At 39.0% G+C, this 18,466-nt stretch overlaps 1 protein-coding gene across 15 annotated transcripts in view; it reads right to left on the bottom strand.

The window, feature by feature from the left end:
• neo1 (neogenin 1) overlaps window positions 1-18,466 on the bottom strand; it is a 230,847-nt gene that overhangs the window by 66,002 nt on the left and 146,379 nt on the right. For all 15 annotated transcript variants that reach the window (XM_015377565.1, XM_015377567.1, XM_015377554.1 and 12 more), the window contains exons 6-7: window positions 11,245-11,399; window positions 9,231-9,351 (exon numbers count right to left, since the gene is read on the bottom strand). In XM_015377565.1, coding sequence (XP_015233051.1) covers window positions 9,231-9,351; window positions 11,245-11,399 — 276 coding nt within the window. The remainder of the gene's footprint in view (window positions 1-9,230; window positions 9,352-11,244; window positions 11,400-18,466) is intronic.

Below are 18,466 nucleotides of genomic sequence, written 5' to 3'. Positions count from 1 at the left end.
GATGGATGGATGGATGCATGATGGATGGGAGGATGGATGACTTATGTCCTTCTTTACACAGTTGCATCAGTGTTTTAAAGCATCAGCTTGACAGAATTTATTTACCAGAGTTAGAGCAGAAAAATTTTGCATTTTCATGGTAAGTGTAGTGAAACAGTGTCATGCAAAGTTGAAAAAAATGTCATCATCTCTCAGCCATCCATATTTTTAGACTCAAATTTTATTTTGTCATTTTGTAAACACAAGTGTACAGCTCTCTGGACTTTTTCATCTTTTAAAGTGCAGCCTTGATAAAGGTAAGCAGCAGTGATAAAAACACTTTGATAAAAAAAATACCGTGGTGAAAGAAAATTATGGAAAATATTGTATTTTCCTGTTCTACTAAAAAAAATTCTAAAGGTTCAGGACATTTAGGTTGTTGAAAAACATTATTACAGAAGAATTTACAGTAAATGACTAATTTTATCGAGTTATTAAATTAGAGTGTGTGAGGCGCTAAGAGTCTCTAATTAGAACCTCTGAATGGTGAATGGACAAAAATATCAGGTTTAAAGCAGAAACCTAGTAAAGATGTGATAAAGGTTGAAAATATATATATTTTTCTATAGTAATTGCTCTGCAGTGATTAAAGTAAAAAGGGAATAAACCAAAGTACCGGAGAGTAGTGGAGAAAGGAAATGTGACATGGATAAAAAGCAGCAGGACCACAGGTCTGTTAGAGTGAAAGAAAAAGCTCCATTAAATGCATTTGCATCAGAAATGTGTAATTTTGACCCCTGAATCCAGGCTTAATTTTCGCTCAGAAGATGAAGGATGTAAAATACCTGCTGCACATCCTCAAGCAGCAAACATTTGTTTCAGAAGAATTTATTTCATTCAGTTGATTTTACAAAATACACAAGCAGTAGCAAAAGCTCCTTCAACTTCTAAAGTTATAACAGAGTTTCTCCAAGTCCAGCATACTGGACAACCCTGCATTGCACTCCCATTATTTAGAAACCACATTTTATATTCCTACAATCTGTTGGAACAGCTTTGACAACACAAAAAAGCAGGTAGTTTCGCTCTTTAGCATATGGAAGGACTTAAAAAAAAGATTCAAATTGATGTAGATCATAAAATTTATGCTAAAACAAATAGAGAGTCTGCGCTTTTCTTTCTAAATGCAAATTTGCCCACATTTCCTGAAACATATTAAGACATTTATGAGCTTAAACTTTAAAACAAACACTTTTGATCTCCTGAGCTTCTGTGCAGACTGGAAGCTTTTATTTCTTATACATTTGAATATAAATGTAATTTTAAGTGGTGGGAAACTGTTGTTCTGAATCAAATGTAAAAAAATACATAAAATAAAAAACGAGCAAAATTGGATATCCTCCCCTGAATATGAATCACAGAATCCTATTTTTTAAAATTCGCTTGGTTTAGTCTTTGCATATTGTGATGCAAGCTGAAAATCAAGGTTTTTTTGTTCAAGGTTAAAAAAATGTGACCGATTTCTCCTTCAAGGAGTAATTACAGCCTCCCTGATTCGGTTTGCACATCTAAAACATCCTTTACTCATGCATCTGGAAAATGCCCTATTGCTCCTGCATACCATCTGGAGATGACATGTGATGATAACTCCTTAAATAGCAAATCTTTCCACAGATGACCAACTTGTTTGTGATGATAAGGTTTCCACGAGGACAGCGAATATCAAACATGAGCACGGGGAATCAGCGCAATGCCCATTAGAGGTTATATTTATAGCTCAGTGAGGAAAAGGATGGGCCAGGGGAAAAAAAAAACACGAAGATATCTCACCAGGGGGGAAAACATTCTCTCATTAAACCAGTCAGGTTTTCTATGTACATCAGCTGGGAGTGTGAAAACAAGATAAAAAAAGGCTGACAAGTCTGGATAGGAGGAAGAAATTCCACTGATTAAAAGAAAAAACATCTAAATGTTACACAGTGTTTGGACATACAGAGGCACCAAATTGGGTTTGCATGACAATGTGCAATTAGGTTGTCTTGAGGTCCTTTTTTCTTAAGAATTTCAGCCTTAGTTTCCCACATCTGTTTGCAGCTACTTGACCCAGGTTACACATGACTGAGGAATGCTCAGGAAAATTGGTCTTGACTGCAATCTGAGGTTTGGATTTTAGACCACGAGAGAAATGTGGAGATCAAAGTTTACTTCATTTAACTGTTGCATAAAGCAAATGTGACTTTGACTTTCTCTTTTTTTTTTTTTTTTTTATCTCCAAGGACTTTTATTCTTATTATTTTGCCAAAATGAACCGTTCCTTAAGCCACAACAAATTTCTTCACCAAAAAAACTACTTTTCTCTGACTTTTCCAAACAGTGTGGTGGTCTTTGTTTACATAAAGCGACCTACAGCTATAAAAAACAAGGTTTTTCCTTTTTTTTTTCTTTAATCAAAATAATCTAAAACAACTGTGCATAATGTTAATTCTAGATGTTTACTATGCTTATAGTCAAAACATTAAGCACCATCCATCCATCCATCCATCCATCCATCCATCCATCCATCCATCCATCCATCCATCCAGTCTAAGCAGAGATGCCCAGACTTCCCGATCTACACCTCCTCCAGCTGCTCTGGGGGGACCCTGAGGCGACACCAGGCCAGCTCAGAGACACAGTCCCTCCAGCGTGACCTGGGCCTTCCACGAGGCCTCCTCCCAATGGGACATGCCTTGAACACCTCCTGAGGGAGGCGACCAGGAGGCATCCGAAAGAGATGCCTGAGCCACTTCAGCTGGCTCCTTTCGACGTGGAGGAGCATCGACTCTACTCCGAGCTCCTACTAGGTAACTGAGCTCCTCACCTAATCTCGAAGGGTGCGCTGAGCCACCTTGTGAAGGAAACTCATTTAGGCCGTTTGTATTCGTGATCTTGTTCTTTTGGTCATTACCCAGATCTCATGACCATAGGTGAGGATTGGAACGTAGATCAATCGGTAAGTCAAGAGCTTCTTTTCCCCCCAACTCAGCTCCCTCTTCACCATGACAGTCCAATACAGTGACCGCATCACTGCTGACGCTGCACCGATCCGTCTATCGATCGATTTTTAAAAACTTTTTTGGTATGGCTATGACCAGGATGTCTTAAATGATAGGTTAATTGAATTATAAGCATTCTCATTGGCTAGATCACGGGATTAAATGGGCAAAAAGTTTGATGCGCTCAGAATTGAACTGAAAAAAAAAATAATAATAATAAAAACACAGTAAGACCCAACTAACCCCAAGATTCCACATGCTCCGTCAGCGCTCTGCCCCGCTCACGTACGTTTTGCAGAGTAGTTATTTGTCATGTTAATCAATGAGAGCTGTTCCACATCCACCGGTACTCCTTTGCAAGTCACCGTCCACGTATGTCTTCTCAGTCCTTGACCATCAAAATATGGAGCATTATGGAAATTAGAGCATCAATTCCATAAAACTTACACCATTTAATTATTGGATGCAAAATATTAGCACTTCAACATACCAGGAAGCAGATTTCTCATCTCCATCAAAATATTGATTTCATACCAAAAGGCTTAAAAGTTCAATTTGGGCAGAAATTGCACATATGCTGGATGCTGATTTTTAAATGCGTCATATTAAATTAAGTGTTTATTTCCGCATGTTTTGCTCTTATGAATTTAACTATAATATCGTGCATGCTCTCCTCCAACTCCAAGGAAGTCGTAGTGGAGCAAGACGGGATGAACAGCGGAGGCTGTTGGCTTTGCTTTGCGCAGGTGGCCTGGAGCGCAGCGGGACAGTCTGGGATGATGTGGGATTTGGGGTAAGTCATCCTGGTATTAATCAGTCGGAATAGAAAAAAATACAGTGACATATTCAAATAATAGATTGGGTTAAAAACGAAGCAAATCTTATTCTGCCAAAACTCTTTGCAGTCTTCAATCAAACAGAGACATCACAGAGCCTGAATCCATAAAAATAACAGTAAGAATGTTGCACATATGCTAACAGCTCACCTTTTTTCCCCATTGCAAACACCCAAAAGTGCTAAATATCACCTGATCCACATTTAACTGCAGCTGGCGGTGTCAAGATGCAAAGATTAAGGTATTAATGAATATTAGCCAACTTGCAGGCTCCTGGTATTTCGATGCGGCTCACGCCCATTGATTTCCCTGCAGGGGTGAAGACAACTTTATCTCAGCAGCGAGTCGCCGGCTTATCTTAGCCGACTGCGAGGCGGCCCGATTTTTCGGACTGCTTTCCTGGACCCGTTTCAGGGTGATTCAGGCCTGGCAGGTGCGAGCGGGGGCACCTGACTGCGACCGTGGAGTGTTTGTGTGTTGGACAAAGACGTCCAGCTGTGACGGGGTGGTCATGTAAGGAGAATATATTAAACAGTGCACAATTAATACAAAGCCCAGCGCGCTGGATTATTGCTGGGAGCAGGTGGCTGTGAAAGGCAGGAAGTTATGAGGGAAAGGTGACAGATGGCTTTAGAACAGTAAGCATTTCTATTCAGGAAAGAAGAGGAGGACATAACAGACACTTTGAGGAGGGAAGATATGATTCAAGAAGCAGACATTTCTGCTTTCTGTTTGGCAATATAGGACCTACAAAGATTTCTATGAACAGAAAAATTGCTATTTGCATTACTATAAACCACTCCACTGTAGCTCTCGCTATGCTTAGGGTATTTGCTCTATTGCAAGGTGAACTTCTGTCTCTTTCAAGATTGCCCTGGATTCAGCTCCATCCATCATCCTTTCACTCTTTGGTTTTTCTGCTGTAGGGAGGCTATGAAGTATGCATGTTCAGGGTGATGTGGAATATTAAGTACTGCACCGTTGCACCTCAACATGGCCACGGCCATTCTTACTTCTTCCTTTCAACAGCTGCTTTCTCATATTCTCTCCTCCACATTGGTCAAATCTATGAAGTTAATGATTAATAGTGTTGATTGTCTCCAATCTCTAATGTAATTTTTTGCAGATTCTCTGGGATGGCATTGAGCCTAATAGCTGTCTCTCTGATTAACGCATTCCTTGCTTCGCTGTCAGTTTAGCTGGATGGTTATTTCTTCAGAAGTCTGCAGTTTCTTAATGTCAATTTCAGTGTGGGACGATGGCTTAAACAATGCCCTGAGAGATGTTCACAGCTTGGCATACTGTTTTATACCTTAATTCTTATTTAAACTAAGCCGTCTGCTGGGTTCTTTAGCCCCATGATGAACTGTAACAACCCTTTGCAGTTTCCAAGAAATAGCTGGATTTATGCAAAGTATAAATAGCGAACATTATAAAATAACAAGTAAATGTTGGGTTATGCTCGACACATCAATGTTACATACAGAAAGGCGTTTGCAGAATATAATCCATGCTACTTTCCCCTGCTTTACCCAATAATCTGGCCGACTCTAGGTGTCTGTGTAGGGCACAGACCGTAAGCTTATAACACCACGCAACATGTGGAAGCAGAAAACGCATCTGATTCCAATATTTTCTAGCCGTTCATGTTGTCTGAGGATGACGGTGAGTTTTTCTAAGAGTCGTTCACAATCAGTTGATCATAGTGACATTATGGGCCAAATGATGAGGAGTTGTCGCTCATCTAGCTCGCTTTTCTCAGCAGACATATAGAGTATGTGGAGACTAAAATGACATAATTCGTCCGTGTCATGTCGTTCTCACACAAGTCCAGCATAAACCAGGCTTAAAATGGCCTGAAAGAAGGTTAATTTAACATTTTATTTTGATTTCACCAAATTTCCTACATTCAATTCAATTCAGTTTATTTCTATAGCGCCAATTCATAACACATGTTATCTCAATGTACTTTACAGTTCACCAGATCATCCAGCCAAGTTGATTCAAAGTGTTCTACTTAAGGAAAACCAGTTGATTGATCGACTCATTGACTCAAATGCAATCCCTCACACTAAGCATTCTTGTAGTGACAGTGGAGAGGAAAAACTCCAGCAGAACCAGACTCAGTGTGAGCGGCCATCTGCTGAGGCCGACTGGGTTTCAAGGAGACAGAAGCAGAGATGGAAAAAGCAATTGTAAGACGACCCTGTCAAGGAAACCCACAGCCAAGCACATCCAGCTAGTCACAGTCAGAGAGACGGGACTACACTGAAAAACAGGCAGATCTCCAACATCTATAAGCAAAGGTGTTGATGGCAGCAGCACAGCTAATACTGTATTTCTCTCCAGGATGGAATCACAGCCAAACAACCCTACATGTTCTTCCATATATCAAATCAATTACAATACAATTCCTTGAATCTTGATATTTCAAGTGAAAACCAATGTTAATGCATTAAAGATTAAAAGAATACCAAACTTCTTTTTTATCCAGATCAATCAGTCTCTAATCATAGCTACACAGTAAACTATTGAAAATACTTGGCAGGGTAGGTATGTCTGGACTAGAGGCACAATAACATAAAACAAAGATTCTCTATGATTTCACTGTGGATTAAGCAGAGATTAATTTCTCCAAAGCTTTGCTGAAGGCAGACCTCAGCGTACAAGGCCAGCTGCCTTTGTAATTCAGCCCATCTATCTAGAGCTCAAACAAAAGAAGAAAAAAGACTCAGGGCCATGTAAAGTAGCCAGACCCTTATCAATAGTGTCAAACACAAAAACACAATGAGCTGCGGGTTCTCATTATTTCTGACTTAATGTCTTCCAATCAGTGGGGACGACACAGCCGGGGGTGGCACCAGTGGGTCATTCATTTACCATCTGCTTCAAGTGTGCAAAGGGTGGGGTGGGGGGGTCACACTTGATTAAACTTTCTTATTGTGCTTGACAGAATATCACTATACCGCTGATTCCCACTTTAAAGGGTTTGCTTTATCTTAACCAAATTTATTATCAATATAAATTCAAGCTTCTTTTATTCAGATTCTGTAACTAAGAGAAACGTTTATTTATCTGGGTTTTTATAAGCATGGTCTTTATTCAAGGTGTTTATATTTTCTCTCCACTGATAAAGAGTAAGATAAACGTGCTAGGCTTTGCTTCATCTCCAATACCTGTCCTGATTTAGTCTTACTCTGCAGCTGCTGGAAATTAAAATGACTTTTGATTTTAATAGGGAATGCTAATCTATGGCTACCAGCTTTCATTTACTGTACTAAAACCTAATAACCTAAAAAGATAATGAATAATGACTAAAAAAAGGGCAGTCAGTTTTATCAAGATGCTGTATTGGTTTCAATTTTACTTGGCAAGTAAGACCCACTTTGCTTTATATGACTATTGCAAATAAAGGAACAAAGACTGCATTAGGGATTCCTCATGACTTCATTCTAGGGTCACTTTTATTTAAAAGATAGGTTGCCCTCTATATATATTGGCCTCTCTAGGATAACAAGATAATATAGCGCTTCCTTTCCTATCTTAAGTCAAAAACAATTAAAAAATCGAAATCTAGATAAGTAATTTTTTCTTAAAATAAGTGCATTTCTTCTTGGATTAAGGAGGTAAAAGAGATATTTTGCAAATGGACCAAGACAATTTTCATTTAAAATAAAAAACACACTTGCATTGTCTTATTTCAAGTGCATATTTCAAGTGCATATTATCTAATTATCTTATTTTAAGAGTAAAAATACTCATTGGCAAACTATCTCACTTACCTACTCAAATTAAGGGTAAATACAGTTAATTTAAGACATTTTTAGATTGTTTTGATAGTGTATGCTTCTACGTTACCATGTGGCCACAATTACCCATACTTTAACTTGGCAGAAGTAAAGAATTTGTTTTACAGAAATTCCGTTGTCTAATTTCTTAAGTGCATTATGGAGCCCAAGAGAAGAAGCTATGACAGTTGCATGGATGATCCAGGTCCAGGCTCTGTTAAACATTTATGCTGAGAAGGACTTTTAGCAGGAGTTTGAGTCTGCGAGACGCAATGATGGTATCTAGGCCACAATTGCAGCCAGACTGCCTGAAATAAATGTTCTGCAAACCACAAAGCAGGACCGGGACAAGCTAAAGAAAATCAGCAGGACACTGCAAAAATTCTAAATCTAGATAAGTCATTTTTTTTCTTAAAATAAGTGCATTTGTTCTTGAATTGAGGAGGTAAAAGAGACATTCCGCCAATGGAACAAGACAATTTACACTTAAAATAAGAAAACACAATTGCATTGCCTTATTTCAAGTGCATATTATCTAATTATCTTATCTCATTCCATTGGCAAACTATCTCATTTACCTACTCAAATTAAGGGTGAATACACTTAATTTAGGAGATTTTTATTTATTTCTAGATCGTTTTTGAAGTGTACAAGAGGCTAAAGGACCACAACAATCGCAGCAGATAAGACTGCTGGGGAAAAAAACATTGCTATGACCAGCTGGATGCGACCCTGGAACATGGGTCAGCATACAAAGTCACCAGAGGCAAAAGGGCTCAGTGCCGTCGGTGCTGGAGGCGGTTAGCTAAGAGGAGCTCTTGGACATAAAGTCAGGAGTAAGTGGCCTGTTCTTACATGCAGGAGGAGGGAAAGTCTGTACAAAAACATGTGTAAAAAAAAAAAAAAAAAAGAACTTGGCTTAGAAGAACAGCTGAGAAATCAACAAGTTTAAACTTTTTATGTCTTTGGGTTTAAGTGGCACAAACATTTCTGTATCTATGGATGTGGAAAGGGCCGTGTGCAAAACGGAGCATCCGTTTGGCTGAGATTCAGTTCTCTTCCATTGTGAGTCACCTGCTTTCTAACAAAACCCTAGAGGTTTCATTTGAATGTTTTCATTTTTTATGCATCTTTTTTTATTTCTACAGGTGCACACAGTCCTGGCAATCTATTAACACATCTCTAAAAAGGAGAAACCGCTCAAAGAGCAGATCACTCAGCGTTTCATGTCTGCAAAGGTTTGTGACGAGTATTTCTGTTACAGTGAGAGGACGCTTTTTTTCTTTATCATGAAAAGTATTTCCTCAAAGCCGTCAGAAATAAGCAGCCACAGCTCCCTGGATGAAAACTCAGATGTTACAAGCTAAGAGATAATCAAGGGAATCAGCGCTGATTTCCAGCCTGCTGTGAACAGATGCCTGCATCTCGAAATAACACCATGTAGCTGCGCAAGAACAGATCAGACCTGGGCTGTGATATTGATTATATTGTAGCAATTTTGCAGCTTTGTCATCTTCTCGTGGAGGAGCTGATTCATTTTTCCAGGTTAATAAATGTGATTTGCACACCATTTGTCTTGGTGAGTGGCATACCGTGATCCAAGATGATGAGCTGCGCGCTCGACTGGATGTTGCCGGCATCGTTCTCTGCCAGACACTGGTAGAAACCTTCATCGGACTTGACCAGACCCAGAACCTGCAGGTTGTGCTCCTTCTGCAGAATAAGATAAGAGGCAGAAAATAGAAATACAAATAATGGATTTAGCAGTTTTTAATCCCAATCTGTACAGTATAAAGCAAAACTTGTGTCATTAATAACAGAGGATGTTTGGTTGGTTTTGAAGAGTTGTTGCATTTACTGGTTTCAGATTTCTGTTTTTTTTTTTTTACTTTTTTGTCACATTTAAATGTTCCAGCTGAAACAAATCTTAATATGGGATAAAAAAAAAAAAAAACTCTTTTTAAGTTATCCCAAGCAGCCTAACTTCATCAGAAACCTCTGTTATAAACCACCCGTTGAGGAAAGCAGAGTTCAAAAGCCACAGCAAAATGTGATGGAGCTGTAAAAGTCTTAACAATTAGCAATCTTCTTACCAATCTAGTTAGAAGTAAGCTGAAAGAGCCTGAAAGCAGCACATGTTGCCTTGACTTTAATAAATTTAGAGTCAGGCGAAAGAGATATTTCTTTTTATCTATTAGATGAAAAGTAGGAAACGCTGGAAAGTATATTAATACCATTTATAAATGACATGTCTACTCTCTCCCTGAGCTCTAAGAACAAACTAATATCACTGTGTTTTGCTGTGTTTCAGCATTAGAGACCTAATAAGACTTCCTTGGAGCTCTGAGCTTGGATTCTTGCATATTATGAAATGGTTGAGCCAAAAAGAACATTGTTCTTGTTTCTGCAGCTTAAAGAACCATAAAGAGGTTCTATGGTCCTGCAGTATAAATAGAGGCCTTTTAAAATTTGCTCAAGTGATTTACAAGGAGAACAATTATCCACAATAATTTAATAAAGAACTGCAGGTCACACTTGGCTCATTTAAGGTCAACTATGTGCAGGAAAATGGAAAATTATTACATCTGTAGGAGAGTTTTAAATACCCTTATGATCCTTTTCTACAAGATGTATAATTAACTAACAGGTTTTCAGAAACAGAACAACTTCCTGATAATCAAATATGTTGAGGTTGTCCATGACAATTCACAATAACTGACGGATTTACAAAAAGTAATTTAAATGGAAAAAAGTAAAAAAAAAAAAAAAAATCTAATGGAAGTTTGAAGACGTTTCGCTTCCCATTCAGGAATAGCGTTACATTAGCCCAGCAAAGCCTTGTTTGTGTTCAGAAAACATGCAAATTAAAACGGATGAACTGGTCCACCCCTTTGGAATGGGGTCGTTTGGCTTCTTTTCTTAGCCAAGGTTTGGATGGGCTAATGTATAAACCTCAAAGGCAATGCTGTTTAAACAATAAAGAGTTAGGTCTAAGTTGCCAATTCTGAATTGAAAAAGCTTCCTGAATGGGAAGTGAAACATCTTCAAACTTGGAAACAAAGTCCAGTGGATTGTTTTTTAACTTTTTTGTCATGACTATGACCTGGATGACTGAGAATTTTCACCAGCATAAAACTCTTAAGTGAAATATCCAAAAGGTTTGTGCTAAAGTGTTAAGATTTATGCTTCGTCATAGTAATGCAACGCACACCAGCAATCTGATCAATGAATAATAATAGAGAAAGGATGTATTGGTCCTGAAGTGGCCTAGTCAAAGTTCTGGGTTAAATCTAATTGAAATGAATGACCTGAAACAATCTGTTGATTCTCAAATGTGGTTAAATGTCTGATGTTTAAAAAACCTGACAGCAGTTATTACCATTAAAGCTTGAACAACTAGTTATTAGACTATTGCGTTTACCGGACTGAGGTGCTTTTGATGGCTTGATTCTCTTCAGAGGGAATTGCTACTTGAGAAGTTATTTTGTGTTTACTAAGGCTACCCTCGTTATATTTCAATTAATGTTTGATGAAATATCAAAGTGTGAGACTGAAAGTACAAACAGAAGAAGGAAATTCTTTTACTTTAGGAAAGAATGAACTTACAATTATTTTGAAGTAGTCACTGGGGATGACGGCGTCTCCATTCTTGACCCATTTGACGGTGGGAGCGGGTGAACCGGAAACTTCACACTCAAAGACGATGTCCATGGACTCATGGGCGTAAATGTTGGCCGGCCGTTTGACAAACTGAGGAGGAACTGTGGAATCCAGAGGAGAGGGCGCGGCCTGGTTAGTTCTAATTTTCTCAATCAGAGCAACAAACAGGATTCATCAGTTCTTTGTAAACAGCCTCTACTTCGTCCACACAAACCAGGGACATCAAAATCTGTTTCTGTGGTCCCTCCTTCAGAATGCTCCACATCAAACGATCCCATTCACCCCCCCTCTAATTACCTGATCAAAACAAAGTCAAACAAGATGATTAGAAAAAAAGCGCTAATTATTCCCTGCTTCATCTGCACAGCTGTGTCTGTTTTAGCACATGGATGAAAGGTTCAGTGACCTCTGGTTGTATTTATGCAGAAATGGATGAAAAATAACTGCTGCTTTGCTACCAGAACAGCATGACAGACAGGCTGAGCAGAGCACTTGCAGATCTCTCCAAGACCTGGTAATGAGGGCCAGAAAGGAGATATTTGATCTGCTCGGGCGATGCGGTGCCTCATCAATCTGTCCTGGAACAAGGTCAAAAGGAGCACCGGGCCCAGGCATCGTCCTCTCTCTGTAATTGGACTATGCATGTTGTGGAGCATGTGTGTTTTCTGCACGCGTGCATTTACGGGCTCTGTGCATTCTGTGATAAGCTGCGACCTCGCTGACCACAATTTAAATGAGTGTTTTGTTGCCGTGTTGCAGCATCTAAAGCTTTCCCATCAACCTCCTTCTCTCTCTGATAGGGAGTTATTAGCATTTAATTTGCTGTAATTTACCCAAGATGATTGGTTATTAGTAGCAGTGGGAGGATAAGATCCATTTTTGGTTTAATACAGTGTAGCAGCAGGTCATGAGGTCAAGTCTTCATCTCTCTGCTTGATTTAGCGACGACTAATTTACTCTGACGTACAAGCATTATTGGATACAGTGACTCTTTATCTGCTTAACACCAACAAATGTGGTTCCAAAATTTGAAGAAGGGACGATTCCTTCGGTTTCAGGACTGCTGGACTCAAAAACAAGCTGAATTCAGTCTGAACTGAGGACGCACTCTGCACATCTGTTGTTTATTTTCTTGCTCTACTAGCAGCACATGGAGCAAAGCTGGAGGGAAAGAAGCAACTTAATAGAACTAGAACAACAAACAAGAGCAGAATGTTCCCCCTGTTCCACGTATTTAACACCAGATATGGAAGCGAGGGATGGGGTGTGGCGTTCCAACTCAGCTCCGTTCTGCTCATTTAAAATGTGCCAACTCACAATAGAAGGCATTCATTTATAGCACGCCATCTATTCATATCAATATAACTCAAACCCAATGAATGATTCAGGGTTTAAACCAAAGCAGGTTTAAAGGAAGGTAAATTCAGGAAGTTCCTGAATTTACACTCTCCAGCAGCTCTCAGCAGTAACAAACGGTGCAGAATTTATCACATATGAGTTAATTTTTGCATAATTTGCTTTATATACACATATTATATTTATACATATATATACATATGTATACACAGAAAAGGATAGCGGCTGATTATGCAGCAAATGCAGATCATTATCATTGTGATGAAATGAGTTCAATTTTTTTTTTTTACTTTTTTTTTCAGAAACACAATTAAAATATTTGTTGTACTCTTATATTTTCAAATTTATATTCAACTTCATTATTATCAAACATTATAATCCATAAGGCACATTGTTGTTATCAAATGAGTTAAACATGAAGTTCTGCGATTCATAAATGTGATGAAGCTAAATGTTAAATATAATAAAATGTAATTCTAGTCAAATCTTTTATGCTATAAAAGCAATTTAAGCAACACTGTAACTTTTAGACACCAGTGAACGCTTGACCTGTAACTTCCAGGTTTATTTAACCAAGTTTTGGACTAGCCAATGAAAAGTCATGTTTACGCCTCTAAATTAAATCCTACATCGTCGAACTAAAGTATGTGTTTTTTTCCTACTTGCTTTGATTCTGTTTTATTTTCCTATACTTTAATTATGTAAAGCACTTTGCATTGTCTTTGTACTGAATTGTGCTATACAAATAAATTTGCCTTGCCTTGCCAGGTGAGTGACCGATCCGACTGAATCACTTTAGAGGAGTTTTTAGAAGAGCAGCCCTCATGGAGGACAAAGTGTTTATATATAATGACCTGATTAATCCTAAATCCTAAGATTAATCCTGATTAAGTTAGTGTTTCAGGGACCATTGTTACTTCTGCCACCTGTGTTATTATTTTTACTATACTATAACAATCAGCTGTGGATCATTTCCGTAAGAAAATCCCTTCTTAGCAATTTAACCCATAAGAGGAAAGAAACAAACGGTCTGCTCGTCTTTTTAGGAAAATAGAGATGTATTGAAAATTGAAAAATGTACAACTCTCCCTCCTCCTGTTATTTCCAGCTTAAATAAACTAAGCTAACACAAAGACATGGCAGACTAGTATTATTCATAATTATTTCCTATCAGCAGATACTTTAAATGATCATGAGTATCTATCGAACAAAGAAAAACCTCACATTTTCAGGTTAATTTGAAGATGTTTATTCTCTGTTTTTGCTGTGATGTAATGCCGATAACTTGATGCAAAGAATTCAAATAAAAAAACAATTTCTGCAAAAACAAATTCTCTATCTGATTTCAGGACAACATATTTCGTTGGATATATGTAAAAACCCAGCTAATCCAAAAAGATGGTTGGGAAATAATGAAGTCAATAAACAATGATGTCATTAATCTCAATTATTTGAATGAGAATGAGGCACTTTTCATCATTTCCGGCCTCTGACTTTGTGATTCCAAGAAAATTAATAGCCGCTCCAAATGGATGAATTATATCCCGGGAATTCTCCAAATGAAGAGGAGATGTTTGCGAAATAAGCGGTTATCTCAGGATGGTACAGATTATCATTATTCTTTATTTTAACCATAAATATCTAAATTAACCTCTGGTCTTCTGTATAGTATCTTGCATTTTGCATGAGGCTTCCAGCGGCAGCTGAACACCACCCCAGCAGATAGAAGTTTCCTTCTCCATGATTAATAAGTGACTGGATGGTTCTGTGAGCTGCTGTGATGAATTCTGAAGACTGACAGAGGAATGGTAATGAGGACGGTGACGCTTCAGGACCGCCATGACAGCCGTCTCCCCGCTGCGTTGTCTGCGTATGTGTGAGGTTTGCCGTTCCCAGCAGAAGTGTGTTTGAGGTGTGAATAATGTGCTTCGCAGTGTTGCGTCCTCTGGATATTTGCCTTAAGTAGCTGTGCAGCAGAGACAGGTGGAATGGCTGATTTCCTTTGGTGTGTCAGGAACACGCCTCTGAAAGCAGCCTTTGTGTGACTGACTGAGGGTTTTTTTCACTATGGACACTTGTTTTTTACTGATGCCGCTGTGGGCTGTGAGTGTTAAAGTAGCTGCTGATGCATCTGAACATGTGTTCCTCTACATCCATGCTCACAGGGGGCATTTGCTTTACATCCCTTTGTGTCAGTATTTGTGTCTGTGCAGATTTATATACCTGTGCATAGTCTGAGCGCCACCCCTCCCCAATTGACGACTGCCTGTGACAGATTCTGATGGAAAGTGATACCCACAGCCTCCCTTTATCTACACCTTCTCTCTCAGACTCACCACTCTGTCTTAACTTCCCCGCCCCCACCTACTCTTAATCTTCCCATAACTCGCCGTCTATCTCTCCATCTTCAGCCCTCGCCTCTCTCTCTCTCTCTCTCTCCATCTAAGCAGCCATGGACCATTTTCTCTAAATGGAGTTCAGACATTTGGAACCTATTGGACTGAGCAATGAGGAGGAACGTCTAAATATACCAATAAAGCTTTTAAGGGGGGGTTGCAGGAAACATTCAGGGCTCAGCAGAGGGAAATGTGTTGGTCTGTGTGCCTCTTAGTGCAACAACCTGCATAATCGGCATCTTTAAATAGTCATTTGCTTTTCTACTTATTGTGCCTGTGACAGAAATTACCTTTCGAAGGGGCTGAAGTTCTTCCCATTTTCTCACGCTATCAACCAATATAAAGGAGTGCATAACTCTGAACTGGAAGGACATTGAGAAAACCTTTTCAAAACATTTTGAACGTTGACAGTCTAAACATTATGGGCTGTTCCATACATCATCTAGGGAAAGAAATACTGAGGCTAAAAAAAACCCAAACCTTCCTACCCGATTGAGCCAGATAAGCATTAAACTGAAAAAGCTGCCAACAGGATCTTGGTTATTCTGCAAAAGCTACAAAGATCGTCAACTAAAGTAGAAGAATTTGTTGACTGGATGGTTATTAGTCATGAAGTCTTTATTTTATGCATTTTATGGAAGAGCTATTGTTTACATCTAGAAGGTCCTGTCTGAGTCACAAAAAACTGTATAAGCAGTGAAACGCAAACTGCAAAAAACCCTAAACAAACCATCACTACAGTGGTGGCTGCATCATGCTGTGGGGATGATGTTTTTCTGCACAGATAGAGTATCTAGGCAAAAGTGATGGGAAGATGGGTATACAGAGAGAGACAGGCCGTCAATGTCAATGTCAAATTTATGTATATAGCACTTTAAAAACAGGTATAAAACTGCACCAAAGTGCTTTACAGGAAAGACAAGAACATCAATTAATTGCTTCAATTAAAAGCCGAAGAATAAAAATAAGTTTTAAGAAGCGATTTAAAATGATCCAGGCTGTGGGCGAATTTAATTTGAAGAGGTAAATCGTTCCACAGAATTGGAACGATAAGAAAGCAAAAGACTTGGGGTGGAGGTTGACGTTCCAGAAGGAGGAGAGCTACACTGAAATGCTTCTGATTGGAGAATAAAGGTGTGAAAACAGGAGGAACTAGAAGAAAAAAAAAACAATCTGCAGATGTGGAAAGTTATTAGATACCAATATTCCAGCTCTAATCACAGCCAAAGGTAGAACTACTATAAGTTAATCAATACAATGCAAGAACTAGAAGCAATGCATGCGACACTTTTCACATCCTTAAAGAAAAAAAAAAATTTCCATCAAGGAAACAATGTCCCCCTTTTTTCACCTCATAATTATCTAATAATCTACCGTTTCTACCACAGAAAATTCTTACAAACTGCGACGTCTGTGTTTGTTCTCAAGGAGCTTCAAAATAATGAGACAATCCAATCAAATCGAACAGAGAATCTAATAGATGCACATTCTTTCCAAACTGATCCTAGTTCTCAAATAGAAGTAAATGTTTTATTAAAACTGCATAAAATCCATTGGGCATATTTGATCAACTGACAGCCATCTGCAACCATTACTCTCTATTTTAATACACTGGATCATGTAATTGGCAGTAATGTGGCACATCAGGAATGCAGTACGCTCTCTAATAAATACAAGCAGAGTCTGTTTCTTTTCTGTCTCCCTGATTCAGAGGCTATATAACACCAGGGGTGTGAATCCCTATTAAACAAGCAAACCTGTTTAGTAATTGCAGAAGAAATCTTGACAATCAGAATAAAACAAAAACAAAGGAAATTGTGATCTAGAAGAAGAGGAAAAGCAGGGAAAAAAAACATCAATATGAATCGGAGGGAGGGAGGGCAGCTGAAAGGACTCCAGAAGCAGTACTTCAGGGCTTGTATTATCTCCCAAGCCTGTAGCTTAGTAAAAGAAGCTTTAATGCAGACTGACTCCAGCGAACTACTGAGAGAGGACCACTAAAAGGTCACGCCTGTGTCTTACTGTGAGCTTGTTAAAACAAAACCCTGCAGGATTCCACTAAAGGGATTCTGGGCAGATTATTTTACTTAAAGCTTCACTGGCATTTAGAAGCAAACTTAACATAGACAGAGAAAAGGTCCTGTCACGAATAATTGGCTGCTAATAAAAATATCAGAGTGAGAAACTGATGAAAGACGATGTTTTTTGGGCTGTATAATAAGATTCTAAGAAAAAACCTCTGGTAGTCATAATGCAAAGAGTTTATGAACCTTTGTGTATGATTCTGAAAACTGCCTTGAGTCATACTTAATAAGTTCTGTGCTTTTTTTTTTTGTCTCGGCCAAAAACAAGCAGCTTGGGCAGTAAAGCTCTAAACCCGACGTTTTATGTTTGCATTCCTGCTCAATGAGCAGATGATGCCAGAGGCAGAGAGAAACACTTCACTCTCTCTCCTCTGGATGCCTTCATGGACTCCCGACGCTTCAAAAAATTACAAGAACTGAGTGAAAGCAGATGGATGAGGTTAGTCGGAGACGTGCTGAGACAACGCTGGCAAATGCTTGGCAGAGAGAGGGGTTTGATGCGATTTCAGAGTAGCACATCATGGCGCAGGTCAGTGGGGACAGCACTGAAAGTATGACAAACTAGGAAAAACTTCAGTGATCATCCTGTGAAGATGAGTTTGCATCAGTTCTTTTAAAATATCACACCACAGGCAGGAAGAAGAGAGAATCCCTGGTAATCCGGCGCCTTCAGTGGAATTTTCAGCAGCTTACCTTTTAGTTTCTCAGCTGTGAATGTTCAGGTGAGCCACAGCAGGGAGGGGAAGTGCTGAACGGGTTTGAATATGAGCAGCTTGGATCCATTCCGACACACTTTGACGATTCAGCCAGCATATGCCTAATATCCAAGAATCTCCTAAAACACTGCCATACGCAGTTAGGATCCATCACACTCACCTTCACGCTCACCCTATGATGAGGATGAAGTCTGGAGAAGTTACTTATAGGTTTTGGATAAGCTGGACGCCATGACTTATAAATAACTTACCGGTACACTTAACGTATGTCAACGATCAGATAACTAACCTGTAACTTAAAGCCCATGCATGGCATACACCAAACTTGCCGTATGTCTACGTCTGCCAGCGTGTTCATAACTTTTCTAACGTATGCTTTTTTGACAGATTTTTCGTCAGCAGGCATACGCTGGTCTAAATCGTCAAGCTTTGACAGTGGTTTGAGATATCTCTTTTACCATTGATCAGAATATTCATTATTTTGATAACCCTGAGATCACCAGTCATTTGTGTGAAGGGAAGCTAAAAATGGGCTTCAAAAACATCAGATGTGGGTGGAGGTTAAATGGCCTAGTCAAAGCCCAAACCTACAGTAAAAGTAATGGATACTCTGCAA

This window comes from Cyprinodon variegatus, unplaced genomic scaffold (genome assembly GCF_000732505.1).
Source record: "Cyprinodon variegatus isolate N-32 unplaced genomic scaffold, C_variegatus-1.0 Scaffold156, whole genome shotgun sequence".
Taxonomy (NCBI): domain Eukaryota; kingdom Metazoa; phylum Chordata; class Actinopteri; order Cyprinodontiformes; family Cyprinodontidae; genus Cyprinodon; species Cyprinodon variegatus.
This window is presented reverse-complemented; position numbering and strand designations above follow the sequence as displayed.